Source organism: Colobus angolensis, unplaced genomic scaffold, assembly GCF_000951035.1.
Source record: "Colobus angolensis palliatus isolate OR3802 unplaced genomic scaffold, Cang.pa_1.0 Scaffold12, whole genome shotgun sequence".
Classification (NCBI taxonomy): Eukaryota; Metazoa; Chordata; class Mammalia; order Primates; family Cercopithecidae; genus Colobus; species Colobus angolensis.
Window position 1 is genome coordinate 6,708,197 of NW_012113141.1, and position 15,495 is coordinate 6,723,691.

At 40.9% G+C, this 15,495-nt stretch overlaps 1 protein-coding gene across 1 annotated transcript in view; it reads right to left on the reverse strand.

Moving 5' to 3' along the window:
* Positions 1–15,495, reverse strand: part of CFAP70 (cilia and flagella associated protein 70) — a 132,892-nt gene that overhangs the window by 27,144 nt on the left and 90,253 nt on the right. The window contains exons 21-26 of the mRNA XM_011929587.1: positions 12,592–12,750; positions 11,647–11,768; positions 9,974–10,126; positions 9,228–9,389; positions 7,707–7,796; positions 3,268–3,369 (exon numbers count right to left, since the gene is read on the reverse strand). Of these exons, the coding sequence (XP_011784977.1) occupies positions 3,268–3,369; positions 7,707–7,796; positions 9,228–9,389; positions 9,974–10,126; positions 11,647–11,768; positions 12,592–12,750 (788 nt within the window). The remainder of the gene's footprint in view (positions 1–3,267; positions 3,370–7,706; positions 7,797–9,227; positions 9,390–9,973; positions 10,127–11,646; positions 11,769–12,591; positions 12,751–15,495) is intronic.

Here is a 15,495-nt window from a genome sequence, read left to right on the forward strand (position 1 = left end):
AATAATAATAATAATAATTAATAGAATAAGAATAGCCAATGATTTTAATTTAGTCTCCATTTTGCTGCTAATATTATTTGTGTCTTCCCATTTTAAACAAAATTCTTAGTCATGCAAGAGGTTTGTCTGTTCACTAGTCTCTGCAAAAAACAGCTCATAATTTTGTCAATCCTATTATGTCCTTGTTGAAATTTTCATTTATTTCTACTCCTTATCATTTTCTCAATTATCATTTCTTTGGGTTTCCTTGCTTTCCCTTTACTACTTTATTTATTTAAATAATTAATCCATTGATTTTCAATCTTTGTTCTAACATATGTATTTAAGGCTATAAATTACCCTCTATTTATTGCTTTAATTTTATCCCGTAATTCTTTTTTTTTTTTTTTTTTTGAGGCGGAGTCTCACTCTATCGCCCAGGCTGGAGTGCAGTGGCCAGATCTTGGCTCACTGCAAGCTCCGCCTCCCGGGTTTTAGGCCATTCTCCTGCCTCAGCCTCCCGAGTAGCTGGGACTACAGGCGCCCGCCACCTCGCCCGGCTAGTTTTTTGTATTTTTTAGTAGAGACGGGGTTTCACCATGTTAGCCAGGATGGTCTCGATCTCCTGACCTCGTGATCCGCCCGTCTCGGCCTCCCAAAGTGCTGGGATTACAGGCTTGAGCCACCGCGCCCGGCCTCCGTAATTCTAATATATATTGGCTTTGTTTTTATTCAGCCTCATTTCAATTACTTACTGAAGTATAGTACACCAATCCAAAACTTAATGACTTAAAATACAATATGTTATTTCTCAAAATTCTACAGATAATTTGGACTGTTTTGCTGGTTTTCCCGGAGATCACTCATGCAGCTGAGGTCATATGACAATTTGGCTAGGACCTAAGGATCCAAGAAAACCTTACTCAAATAGCAGTTAATGTTGGCTGTTGGTTGGAGTGGTTCAGTTCTCTTCCATGTGGACTCCTATAGCCTTCTATAGGCTAAACTGGGCTTCTTCACAGCACAGTGGTCCCAGAGTTTCAAGAGAACAAGAGTGGTAGCTGAAGGCTTCTAAAAGCCTAACCTCTGATAATTCACACAATGTCACTTCCACTATATTCGACTGGTCAGGGAAAGTCACAAGTTTAGCTTAGATTCAAAGGGGTGGAGAAATGAGAAAGAGACTCTGTCTCTTGACGGGAGTGAGTGGCAACATAACATTGCAAAGGATGTGGTCATGACAGCATAATTAAATGGGGACCATTATTATAAAAATCTACTACAAGGCCTAATTTTCTACTGCTGTGTATAACACCCATTTATCATATCACATTTTCCATAGATCAGAAGCCTGACATTATTCAACTAGTTCTTTGCTTAGAGCCTCACAAGGCCAAAATGAAGGTGTCATCTGTGAGTTCTTATCTGCAGGCTCTGGAGAAGACTGTACTCCCAAGCTTATTCAGGTTGTTGGTAGAATTCAGTTCTTTGTGCTTGTAGTTTCCTATAAGGTCCCTGTTTCCTTGCTGGCTCTCAGCAGGAGCTGCTGTTAGCTTCTAGATGCCACCCACATTTCTTGACATGTGGTCCTTCTCCATATTCAAGTCAGGGATGCTATACTGAATGATTCTTATGTTTCAAATCTGACTTCCTTTCTGCCCCCACCACCAGAGAAAACTCTGCTTTTAGAAGATTTACCTGACTGGGTCAGGTCTACCCAGATAATATCTGTATTTTAAGGTCAACTGATTTAATACTTTATTTACATCTGCAAAATCATTTCACAGCAGTACCTACATAGTGTTTAATAGATTAATCTTACGGGAGGGGGCCATCTTTAGACTTCTACCTAGCACAGAAGACTTCATATTTGAAGTGTCACAAGGTTTCTTCATTGACTTACTAATTACAAGCATGTTTTCAGTTTCCAAAGGTATATGAGTCTTTTGGGCTTTATTTTAGCTGTTGATTTATCATTTTACTGCCATGTGATCTGTATGTATTTGTTGAACCCCTCTTTCTGGTTTCGCATGTGGTCAACTTTTATAAATAACTCATTTGAACTTGAAAAAATATGTGTCCTCTCATTGTTAAGTGAAGAGTTCTATATTGGTGTTTGAACTCAAACCTGTTGAATGGGTTATACATCTGTATATATATATATCCTATTTTTTTCCTATTTGACTTATCAATTTCTAAGAGAAGCATATTATGGTCTTCCATACTGGCCCTTTTAGTTTAAAGATGAGGAAATTGAGGCCCAATAAAGTAAGGTGACTTGCCTCAGATCCTAGAGCTAGTTAGGGGAGAGCTGGGGTAAGAACATTTTTTATTTTCTTTTATTTATTTATTTATTTATTTATTTATTTATTTATTTATTTATTTTTGAGATGAGGTCTCACTCTGTCACCCAGGTTGGAGTGTAGTGGCACAATCTCAGCACCCTGCAACTTCTGCCTCCCAGGCTCAAGTGATCATCCCACCCCAACCCTTGAAAGCAGCTGGGACCACAGGCTCTCCATACCATCCCTGGCTAATTTTTTGTAGAGGCAGGGTTTTGCCATGTTCCCTATATTGGTCTCAAACCCTGAGCTCAAGTGATCCACCTGCCTCAGCCTCCCAAATTGCTGGGGTTACAAGTGTGAGCCACTACACCTGGCCAGACCTCAGGTATTTTTAAAATATTGATATTTGGGATATTTACACTAAAGAGAAAATCTAGTAAGTTTTGTTTTGTTCATTTCACTTATAATAATACTCCCCGTCAATTTGGTGTCATATTAGCCAGTGGAAAACTGAGGGCTGCTTTCATTATTCCCAATATGGTCTTAGACTGATATGCAAGTTATTTAAGTCTAACTATGGGAGAGTTATTTTTAATAGGTAAAGCACCTACCATGAACTCCCACATTATCCTCCACCCAATATCCCCTCTAAATCAAGGACAAGCACCCTCAGCCAGCATTTCAATGGGAAGAAATGATTCAGAAACACTAGTAGAACATCTCCTTCATCAATCTTTGACCTAGTTTATGTTGTGATACAAGATTGCTCCTATTTTTAGAACTTCCTTTCCAGAGAAACACACCTAAATATATTATTTTTAAGCATGTTTCAAGTAGATCCTGCCCAGACTTGGCCCTTCCTTTGTCATCAGCATAATGATTACACCTAGAGCTTATCAGATTTCAGCTACCATGCATTAATGGCCATCTGCTGCCCCTTGCTTACTTGACCCCTCACCTCTGTGCCCTAAAAGGGCATTGTGTAAGGATAATAAACACTCACTTTCAGGCAGACCAGAGCCAGATATGCCCATACTTCAGCATTGTAGTTGTTCAGTGCATTGGCTTCAGAGAGAGCATCCTCAGCCTCTGTGAGCTCCTCCAGCTTGGCAGAAAAATGAGACATGTGAGTTAGCTTAGCTGAAACCACTATGTCCCAATAATACTGGTGTACACGACCTATAACAATGGTTTTCAACTTTTTAATATTTTTAGCATCAGAACTCTTTTCTTCAAATGAAATCTTTTTTTTTTTTAGTTAAACAATCATTTTATCGCTTGAGTACACAGACAAATTTATGCGACCAGGGCAGAGGCTGTAGATTATTCATATTTCCAATTGGGAGGGAGGACTCGCTTGGTCTTACAATATCGAGCCAAACGGTGAATCCAGCTCTCTATCAGAATCAGACGGAATTTAGCATGCTTATCCTTTCTGTTCCTCTCAAGATGCTTTCGAACAGCAACTGCTTTCTTAATTAAATGGTAGAGATCTTCAGGAAGATCAGGAGCAAGTCCCTTAGACTTAAGAATTCTTAAGATTTTATTGCCTGTCACAAAACATACTTGTGCAACACCATGTGAATCTCTCAGGATCACACCAATTTGTGAAGGAGTCAGGCCCTTCTTGGCCAGTTTGTAAATCTGCTCCTTCACGTCGTCAGATGTCAACTTCAACCAAGTGGGGACGCTGCCTCGACAGGACAAAGCCGACTGGGACAGGCCCTTCATGCAACCCATGATGGCGGCGGTCAGACGGCAAAAACTCAAATGAAATCTTATGTGGTGGTTCAATATATGAACCAATTAAAAGTAGAAGAGCTCTGATTAAAAAGCCAGGTTGGGGATTCTGGAACCCTGCCTAGTAAGCTCTTAACTTATACCCCTTTCTTCCTTCCCTCTACAGCGGTCCCATGAGGACATCTATAAACCATGGAGCTTCAGGTGCAAGGTTGGAAATTCACAGGAACTCACTCTCATGTGTGCATTATTCAGTGATTTCTCCACATACTGTGGGCTGTCAGATACATTTATAGCTTTTTTAATTTACATTGTGCATCCTTTTCCTGAGGTAAAAGTCTGATTTGCCTGTTGAAATACTATTGTCCAGAAAGCTTTCTTTCCTCTAATATCAGTTATTAACAGCCCAATCCCGACCAATCAGTGCAGTATTCAGAGACTCTAGGGTGCACTCTGAGCTCTGGGCACATGGAAATTGTTGCTGCTTCCTGTGAGTTTGCTTTGTTGCTTTGTAAAACATTCCAAAAAGGTTCTCCCTTCTCCAATGAAGTAGCTCTTCTCTTTTCTTTTCTTTTCTTTTTTCTTTTTCACCTCATCTCACCCCGCCCCGCCCCGCCCCACCTCACCTCACCTCTCCTCTTTGACAGAGTCTCGCTGTGCTGCCCAGGCTGGAGTGCAATGGCGTGATTTCAGCTCACTGCAACTTCTGCCTCCCAGGTTTAATCGATTCTCCTCCCTCAGCCTGCTGAGTAGCTAGAATTACAGGTGCCTGCCACCACAGCCGGCTAATTTTTGTATTTTTAGTACGGATGGTGTTTCACCATGTTGGCCAGATGGTCTTAAACCCCTGGCCTCAAGTGATCTGCCCACCTTGGCCTCCCAAAGTGTTGGGATTACAGGTGTGAGCCACCATGCCCAGCCCACTTTTTCTGCTTTAAAATAATTAAATAATGGGTTTCTAGGCTGAAGACAAGATGGAGAATGGCCTTTCACCCACGCCCGTACTTTGGCCCACACTTTGAAGTCTCTGAGACATTGATTCATTATTTAATCAACCTACATTTGCCAAGGATTTGCTCTGTGTCAGGCAGTATGCTAGATGCTGGGAATAAAAAAATAAAATCCTGTAGTCCCAGGTACTCAGGAGGCTGAGGCAGGAGGATCAACCAAGCCCTGGAGGCAGGGATTGCAATGAGCTGAGATTAAGCCACTGTACACCAGCCTGGGTGACAGAGCAAGACCCTGTCTCAAGTAAATAAATAAAATACAATATCTGCCCTCAAAGAGCTCACTGACAGATGTGTGAAAAACAAAACACAGGCCGGGTACAGTGGCTCATGCCTGTAATCCCAGCACTTTGGGAGGCTGAGGTGGGAGGATCACCTGAGGTTAGGAGCTCAAGATCAGCCTAGCCAACATGGTGAGACCCCCGTCTCTACTAAAAACACAAAAATCAGCTGGGTGTGGTGGCACACACCTGTAATCCCAGCTATTCAGGAGGCTGAGGCAGGAGAATCACTTGAACCCAGAAGGCGGAGGTTGCAGTGAGTCGAGATGGCGCACTGCACTCCAGCCTGGGTGACAGAGCTGTAAAAAGATACCAATACTATACTGTTAAGTAGAAAAAAGGTTACAAAGCAGTAAATGTTTACATTTTATACATTAAAATTGCTTTCATATATATGAAAAAAAAGACAGGAGGAAAATGCATTCAATGTTAACAGTGGTTATCATCAACTTGTGGAGTTATGGATACTTTAATGCTTTCTTCATATTTTGTATCTGTCTATTTTCTTCATATTTTGTATCTGTATATGTTTTCTTCATATTTTGTATCTGTCTATTTCCTTTTAGAGATGAGGTTTTGCTCTGTCACCCAGGCTGGAGTGCAGTGGCACGATCATGGCTCACTGCAGCCTCTAACTTCTGTGTTCCCACCAAGCAATCCTCCCACCTCAGCCTCCCAAGTATCTGGGACTACAGGCACATGCCACCATGCCTGGTTAATTTTTAATGTTTTAGTAGAGATGTGGATCTTGCTCTGTTGCCCAGGTTGGTCTCTCTCAAACTCCTAGGTTCAAGAGATCCTTCTGCCTCAGCCTCCCAAAGTGCTGGAATTACAGGTGTGAGCCACTGCTCCTGGCTTCTTCTAAAGTTTCTATAATGAACACATATTATCTTTATGGTTGAAAAATAGCAGGCCGGGCGCGGTGGCTCAAGCCTGTAATCCCAGCACTTTGGGAGGCCGAGACGGGCGGATCACGAGGTCAGGAGATCGAGACCATCCTGGCTAACACGGTGAAACCCCGTCTCTACTAAAAATACAAAAAACTAGCTGGGCGAGGTGGCGGGCGCCTGTAGTCCCAGCTACTTGGGAGGCTGAGGCAGGAGAATGGCGTAAACCCGGGAGGCGGAGCTTGCAGTGAGCTGAGATCTGGCCACTGCACTCCAGCCTGGGCGACAGAGCGAGACTCCGTCTCAACAAAAAAAAAAAAAAAAAAAAAGAAGAATAGCAATGAGGGGCTAAGTGAGGTGGCTCATGCCTGTAATCCCTGCACTTTGGGAGGCTAAGGCAGGTGGATCACTTGAGGTCAGGAGTTCAGAACCAGCCTGGCCAATATGATGAAACCCCGTCTCTACTAAAAATACAAAAATTAGCCTGGCATGGTGGTGGGCACCTATAATCCCAGCTACTCAGGAGGCTGAGGCAGGAGGATCACTTGAACACAGGAGGCGGAGATTGCAGTGAGCTGAGGTGACACCACTGCACCACTGCACTCTAGCCTGGGAGACAGAGCAAGACTCCCTCTTAAATAAATAAATAAATAAGTGAGTAAGGTATTCAAAGAAAAGGAGAGGCATGGAATCAATAATACACCTGAAGAAATTAGGCAGGAACAAGAGGATGTTTGCCTCTTTGAAGACTGGAGGAAATGAGGGAAGGTTAAGTAAAGAGTTTTTAGGAGAAGCAGAGCAAAAGCTTCTACCAGAAGCTACAGCAACTCCTCCTCCATATCGAAGGGTCACAGTGGTTAGTAAGTGTCAATCAATTTCTTTAATTGACTTGAATAGATTCTTCATCTCCCATATCACCTTTTTCTTACAGATAATATCACAAAAGAGTGTCTATACCAAATAACATGAAATTTTTTTATTATATAGCTTCTTGGTTCAGGTTTTTCTGGGATTTTTTTTTTTTTTTTTTTGAGACTGAGTCTCGCTCTGTCGCCCAGGCTGGAGTGCAGTGACCGGATCCCAGCTCACTGCAAGCTCCTCCTCCCGGGTTTACACCATTCTCCTGCCTCAGCCTCCTGAGTAGCTGGGACTACAGGCACCCGCCACCACGCCCGGCTAATTTTTTGTATGGTTTTTAGTAGAGACGGGGTTTCACTGTGTTAGCCAGGATGGTCTCGATCTCCTAACCTTGTGATCCGCCCGTCTCAGCCTCCCAAAGTGCTGGGATTACAGACTTGAGCCACTGCGCCTGGCCTTCTGGGATTTTTTTAAAAGATCTTTTATTTTTCTAGTTAAGAGTTAAATGACCTTCAGTTTGCTGAACACCTGTGAAGAACAACTTCTCATTACAGCAGACAGCCCTGATTGCTATTCCAACATCATTACAAACTCCCAGGATGCTTGGAAGGCCAAGGAATCAAGGTCAGCTGTATGCACAGCCCTAGTCTCAAGCCTTCATCCTCTTACCCGATAGCAGGCGATTCCCAGTCCTAGCCAGGTAAGGCATGAAGGTGATCTCTTACAGGCTTGCATGTAGGTTTTCTTTGCCTTTTCATACTGTAGAAAGAAAGCACCACTAAGCTACTACTATTCCAGAAGCTTCAAACCCCGTATTGCTGGGATGATCATGGGATCTCTGATAGTTGCTCTCCAGAACAATCTAAGTTAAGCAAGACCTTTAATTGTACTTTTACGTCTACCTTAAGGGAGTTATTGCAAGAAGATTGGTTAGAGGAGATGGATAGATCACATGAAAGGGCAGACTTTCACTTGGAAGTAGTTCCAAAGATATTTATAGTCTCTCTAAGAGAGTTGAGGCAAGGAGTTACATTGAAAGCGGGGGCAACCATCATGATTATCTGAATTCCACCTCGACTTCATGGATTACCCTCTTTCACTTAAATGCAACATCATGTGATGGCATGACAAACATACAATCTCTGGACTAAAAGGTGTACTTGATACAGCCTCATCATTCTGGAAATCTATTCCCTTTGTTGTAAAAGATCTTAGAATTTTAGAAAAACTCAAAAGACAAACTTTCAAAGGACATATCCCCGAAGGGACAATTTCTTGTCCTGTACCTCCAACATGAGATGCATCTATAGCTGAGCCTCAGCAAACAGCCTAAGACCTGCTTGCCCAGGGTCTGCCTAAGTCAGCAGTGCTCTGAAGATGTAGCTTTCAATGACATCAGAAAGAGAACTTTTCCTTATATACTTCACTACAGTGGGATAGGGATTCCTGTCAAGCCTATGTGAGCTTTCCACTACATCATACAGCATTGTAATTTCTTGTTGCTGTTGCTGTTTAATATTAAATAAAAAGACAACTGGGTGTTCTGACGGGAAAAATATAATAAAGTCAAAACAAAAGCAGGGGAGTCAAAAGGCCTTTGGCAGAATGTTAATTGTTATAGTGAGATGACGGGTCCATGGTGGTTCATTCTACTATTCTGTTTGCTTTGTATGTATTGAAATTTTCCATAAAAGAAAGGTTTTTTTTTTTTTTTTTTCAAAGAACTCGGAATATTTCCCAAAATATGGGAAGGGGCTGCTTCCATGGTCAGGTCAGAGTGCCCTATGGAATAGGGTTAGCCTCAGCTAGATTAAATAGAACCCTTTGTGTTTAGGAGAAAGTTTGGAGGTAAGTCCTTTTGAAGTCCATGATACCTTCTGCTAGGTAAGTCAAGCTAAGGACGTTTCTACTACTGAGAATACAATTTTAGCTAACATAACATTTACTGAGTTCTTAAGAACTGTTTAGTAGCATAATGGTTAAAATCACAAACTCTGGTTTCAGCCTGCCTGAGTTTGAATGCTGCTTCCACTAATTACTGGTTGTCTGATGTTGGGCAAGTCACTTTACCTTTGGATGTAAAAGTGTCATTATTATAATACTATTTTTAGTCCACACAGATGGATGTTAATGCTTGAATTACAATCAGGTCCCAGACCATGGGGTTACTCCCCATCCTCTACCCCTCACCTCTTTCTCTTCCAGATAGATGAGCCCCAGCCGCAGGAAGATGAAGTGCATCTCAGAAGCATCCACTACAAAGCTAATGGTTCGTTCATAGCATGCTTTGGCCTCAGAATGATTTCCACTCAGAAAATAGAGATGGCCCTTCAGGCCCCAGACATTGGGGTTCTGGGAAAGTGAAAAACAAGTAGTATATGGGATAAGGTAGCATTTAAAAGTACCTTGATGATCTTTGTTTAACATTTAAATTTAGATAGATTAAGTCCATTTCCTTTCTCTTTTCTTTTTCAGATCAACTGTTTTCTTTTTCTAAGAGCACTCAGAAACATAACCATTTAATTGTACTGGGAGACATTTTTCTAGGTCTGCCCTCAGATTTCTTTCTTGCATTCTTCAAAGCCATTTTGGGTGTGGAGTAAATATTAAGAAAAACATTCAAGCATAACCCCGATACTGTTCACATGAGAAAATAGAAGAAATCTAGAAAAACTGAAATAAACACTATCAGCTAAATATATCCTTTTCTCTGCCCTTTGCAAAACTCATGATTACTTTATTTTTATTTTTTTGAGACGGAGTCTTGCACTGTCACCCAGGCTGGAGTGCAATGGTGCAATCTCCACTCACTGCAACCTCCGCCTCCCAGGTTCAAGCGATTCTCCTGCGTCACCCTCCTGAGTAACTGGGAGGCATCACTACCTTTAAATAAAGCCCCTTCTCCAGACTCAAGAGGCTTTAGCAAAAGTCATTACCAGGTAGTCCATCTGGGCTGCTTGTTGAAGGTATTCCTCTGCCTTGGCAAAGTCCTTCTTAAGAATGTGTGTCTGGGCCAGCACCAAGTAATATTCACAGCTGGGGCCTCCTTGAGGGCATAACAGCTCATGTGCAAGCACTCTGTGCACATACTGCAAGGAAAATCAGATTATAAGGAGCATATAAATGGCTGCATTGTATCTTTTCCGGTTGAAGGATTCTGCCTCTAATAATAAACAACTAGAAATGTATTACAGAATGAAATAATTATCCTCAACTTCAAAAGGTAAAGGGTGAATTACAAACATTCTGCACTTCATAGTTTCATTACCAGCTATTCACCTAGTCACCAAATGAAGACATTTCCAAGTGAATAACTTGCAATATTGTACAACTCTCGTCTTGCTAGTCATCATACTAGATGAGTGTTAGACTGTATTTATTATGCAGCAGACAAAGGCACATCATCAACCACCCCATTTACAAAGGAGGTAACATTTTCAGGCAGTTGACATTGTAAGGAAACTTAAGTGAGCTAAAACTGCCTTTCTAACAATCTAGACTTGAAATCTTAGAAACATAAATGTGTGTTTTGGCTTACTGCAGCCTCCTGGCCTCAAAGCAATCCTCCTGCCTTGGCTTCTCAAAAGTGCTGGAATTATGCGGGTGAGCCACCATGCCTGGCCAAATCTTTGCTTTTTACACTTTATAAGACCTACAAATTTAACAAAGTTAGATACACTTCTTAAGTTGAAGGTAAATCCTTCTTTTCATCTCCAACTGTTCCCATCTCAGTCTATAATGTAAAAAATTCTACATTACACTTATATCTTTTTAGGAGAATACTGGAGGGAACGCAGCTATTTTTTCTACCTGCCTTCTGGGTCTCTGACCCGGGGGTGCTAATGACTTATTTAGCTGTGGAAGAAGAGAGTGTTTCTATTTTGAGGAGGGTTAATGTGTTAAAGGCTCCTGCTTAATATGGCTCAATCCCACCCAGTTGATATTTCTTGCCCTTTCTTGAGTTTGCCTGCCCTCGAGTAGGGCATCCACTTGGCAGGATCAAAACCAAACACTCTTGGCTCCTGTATCTTGCTCTCTCCTACTGCTTGCTCATGAATATACTCCTTGCTTCCCATGTGATAGGCAGACCACCTAGGATGTTCTTCCTCTCTGAGAGGAGACTTCAGTTCTTCAGCTGCTCTACCTGTGACTGCATGGGTAAGTCAATTGTGGGACCAGTTACATTCTCCAGCCCAGTTTTACCAATAAAAATAAGCTAATATTTTTATTCCCCAATATAGTACTGTGTATGTTTCTACTTGAATCAAACCTAGAAGGGAGGAAGGGAAGGATTTGGCTTCTGTGAATCCCCAACACTCACAAAATGAATACCCATAATAAAGTGATATCAGGCAACATATGCCTTAGAGTCTGATTTAGCTCTGTTGGTATTCTACAGGGAGCAGAACTTGCAGTGAGGTCCTCCTGCTGCCATGTGCAAAGAGTGGTTCATGTTTGGATGTTCTTCCCGTTGGGCTTAAAGTATGCTCTCAAAAGCATGTTTGATTTCTGTTTCACAAATATCTAAGCTTGAAAGATACCATTATGGATAGAATAAGGAGTTTGCTAAAATCTTTCCATCTACTTGCCCTTTTCCAAATATTCTGACCTGCACAGCCTTGACTTTCATCAAGAAACGTATGGTCTCCATGAAGATGGTGGTAGTTTGAGAAACACCATAATAAAGGCCGGGATGCAGAAGAGCTGATGAATCTTGACATTTTGATGCTTCTGAAAACATTACATTAAAAGGATTGAAGATTGGATATAATAGAAAAAGTGTCAGAAATTCAGACACACTCGTCCGGGTGCAGTGGCTCATGCCTGTAATCCCAGCACTTTGGGAGGCCGAGGCAGGCGGATCATGAGGTCAGGAGTTTGAGACCATCCTGGCCAACACAGTGAAACCCCATCTCTACTAAAAATACAAAGATTATCTGGGCATGGTGGCACGTGCCTGTAATCCCAGCTACTTGGGAGGCTGAGGCAGGAGAATTGCTTGAACCAGGAAGTCGGAGGTTGCAGTGAGCCAAGATCGCGCCACAGCACTCCAGCCTGGCAACAGAGCAAGACTCTTACCTCAAAAAAAAAAAAAAAGAAATAAATTCAGATACACTCACGTAGCAGAGTGTCTTCTTATCTAATACATGAGAGGGATCATAATCTAGAAAGCAATTGACTGCTCTCTAGCAATGGTCCCCAAAAAGGAGAACTCAAAGGTTCTCAAGGTAAATCTACTTGTGGTTCCAAATGCAAGTACAACCAAATAAAAAGGTTTTAAAAAGTATTCAGATCTTCTTGAAGGTGAAACACAGTTTGTAGATGTTTTTTAAAAATGAAGAACTATTAGGAAATCATAGGTCTGTAGTTGGCTACTTCTGTGAGCTAAATACAAAATCCTTGCTTACTGAGAGAGTTACACTATTGAGTTTGGATTTCAGAGCCTAGTTATCAACTTCAAACAAGTCAGGATTGCCATTTCATCATCATAAGAGTCTTCATTCTTGTCTAGCTTATGCCCCTCTTCCAAGTGGAAATCTTTATTTCTAGTTACCTTTCTTTGTTGGTATCTCCTTGATAAATGTGTTAGATGGTTTTTGGTTTATATTTGGATTCCAAGTTTGTGTAGTCAAAATGGGTTCTTGTGAAACAGACTGCAGTTTGAAGGATTCTTCAAGAAATTTGTCTAGAATAGATAATGCAGCTCCTGGTCCTAAACAGATTAAATTTTAACGAAAAATAAAACTTCTTACATTGGGTATTTAAAGGTTATTGTAAGAGATACATTTTGCAAAGCATAAGAAACATATTCCCTAAATATTTCATGAAGGACAGACTTGTTTGGCAGACTTGTTTATATTTTTGAATAATTTAAAGAGTACAAGCTAAACTGACAAAACAGTTTCTGTCACTGTGACCCCCCCAGTACAACCGTGCTGCTAGTCCAAGTCATGATAATATCAAACAGATCCCTATTTTAAGTTATTTAAATAAATAAATCTTTTTATTTAAACATTTGCATACAGATCTTTGCAAGGATATGTTTGTTTCAGTTGGGTTAAGATCTAGGAGTGAAACTGCTGGCATGTGTTTGTATGTTTAAGCTTATTTCAAAACTTGGCAATTTTGTCCTCACTTTAGTAGCACATATACTAAAACTGGAACAACACAGAGATTAGCGTGGCCCCTGCACAAGGATGACTCACAGATTTCTGAAGCAATCCACATTTTAAATGCATGTAACAAAATATCACTCCATAAATACATACAAACACTATATATCAATAAAAAAAATAAGAGGTTGGGGCCAGGTGCGGTGGCTCACGCCTGGAATCCCAACATTTTGGGAGGCCAGGCGGGTGGATCATGAGGTCAGGAGATCAAGACCATCCTAGCTAACACGGTGAAACCCCATCTCTACTAAAAATACAAAAAATTAGCCAAGCATGGTGGCAGGCACCTGTAGTCCCAGCTACTCGGGAGGCTGAGGCAGGAGAATGGCATGAACCCAGGAGGTGGAGCTTGCAGTGAGCCCAGACTGTGCCACTGCACTCCAGCCTGGGCAACAGAGCAAGACTCTGTCTCAAAAAAAATAAATAAATAAAAATAAGAGGTTGGGCAAGGTGACTCACGTCTGTGATCCCAGCACTTTAGGAGGCCGAGGTAAGAGGACAGCTTGAGCTCAGGAGTTCAAGACCAGCCTGAGAAACATGGTGAGACCTCATCTCTACTAAAACAAAAATTAGCCAGGTATGGTGTTGCACACCTGTAGTCCCAGCCACTGTTGAAGGACTGAGGTGGGAGGACTGCTTGAGCCTTGGAGGTAGAAGTTGCAGTGAGCCATGATTTTGCCACTGCACTCTGGCCTGGGTAACACAGCGAGACTCTGTCTTCAAAAAAGAGAATAGAAAAGAAAAATAACCTTTAAAAATTGGGCCAGGCGCGGTGGCTCAAGCCTGTAATCCCAGCACTTTGGGAGGCCGAGACGGGCGGATCATGAGGTCAGGAGATCGAGACCATCCTGGCCTACACGGTGAAACTCCGTCTCTATTAAAAAATACAATAAACTAGCTGGGCGAGATGGCGGGCGCCTGTAGTCCCAGCTACTCAGGAGGCTGAGGCAGAAGAATGGCGTAAACCCGGGAGGCGGAGCTTGCGGTGAGCCGAGATCGCGCCACTGCACTTCAGTCTGGGCGACAGAGCAAGACTCCATCTCAAAAAAAAAAAAAAAAAAAATTGCCATTTATTGGAAGGCCATGTAAGTATATGAAAAAAAAAGAAAAAACTTACCAGTTTTCTCAAGTGGTTGCACCATTTTGCATTCTCACCAGCAATGTTTGAGAGTTCCAGTTACTCCACATCCTTGTTATAAATTTATCTTATCAATCTTTTTAATTTTAGCTATCCCAGTGGTAAATGACATTGATTTTCAAATGTGAAACTGATCTTACAACCTGCTTAAATATATTATATTTTCTATATGTTGCTGAAATTGATTGGCTAATATTTAAGAATTATTGTGTCTAACCTGGTGTGGTGCCTCATGCCTATAATCCCAGCTATTTGGGAAGCTGAGGTGGGAGGATCACTTGAGGCTAAGAGATTGAGACCAGCCTGGGCAACATAACAAAACCTTGTCTCTTAAAAAAGAAAAATAATAATAAAATTAAATAAATAAAGAAGTATTGTATCCAGGCTTATGAAAGTTATTTGTATGTACTCTTCTTTCTTTGGGATGACTTTGTCTGGTTTTGATACCAGGGTGATTACTGTTCTCTTTTTCTCTATTTTTTGAACATGTGGTATGATTGGAATTATTTCTTCCTTAAATATTTAATAAAATACACTAATAAAGCCTTTTGGGCCTGAAGTTTTCTTTGTAAGAGGTTTTTATTACACATTTAACCTCCTTAGGAGATATAGGGCTATTCAGATTGTTTCTTCCTAAGCTTTGTTAGTTTATGTCTGTCAAGGTATTCATACATTTCATTTAGGTTGTTAAATTTGTTGGCATTAAGTTGTTAATAACTTCTCCTTATTATCTTCTTAATATTTATAAGATTTTCAGTGATATCCTCTCTCTCATTTGTGATATTGGTAATGTGACTTCTTTTTTTCCTGATCAGATTTATGTGTTTCATTGATCTTCTGAAAGAAACAGCTGTTGGTCTCATTGACTGTCTCTATTTTTGTCTGTTTTCTATTTCATTGATTTCTATTCTGGGCTATTATTTATTTCCTTTTACTTATTTTGGGTTTAATTGGATTTTCTTGTTCTAGCTTCTTAAGGTAGAATCTTAGATCATTGATTTTAGAGGTCTCTTATTTTCCAATATAAGCATTTATAGCTATAAACTTTTCTCTAGAAAATAATTTAGCTAATCCCACACATTTTGATTTGTTTTGCTATCATTACCATTAAGTTCAAACTATTTTCTTTTCTTTTTTTTTTTTTTTT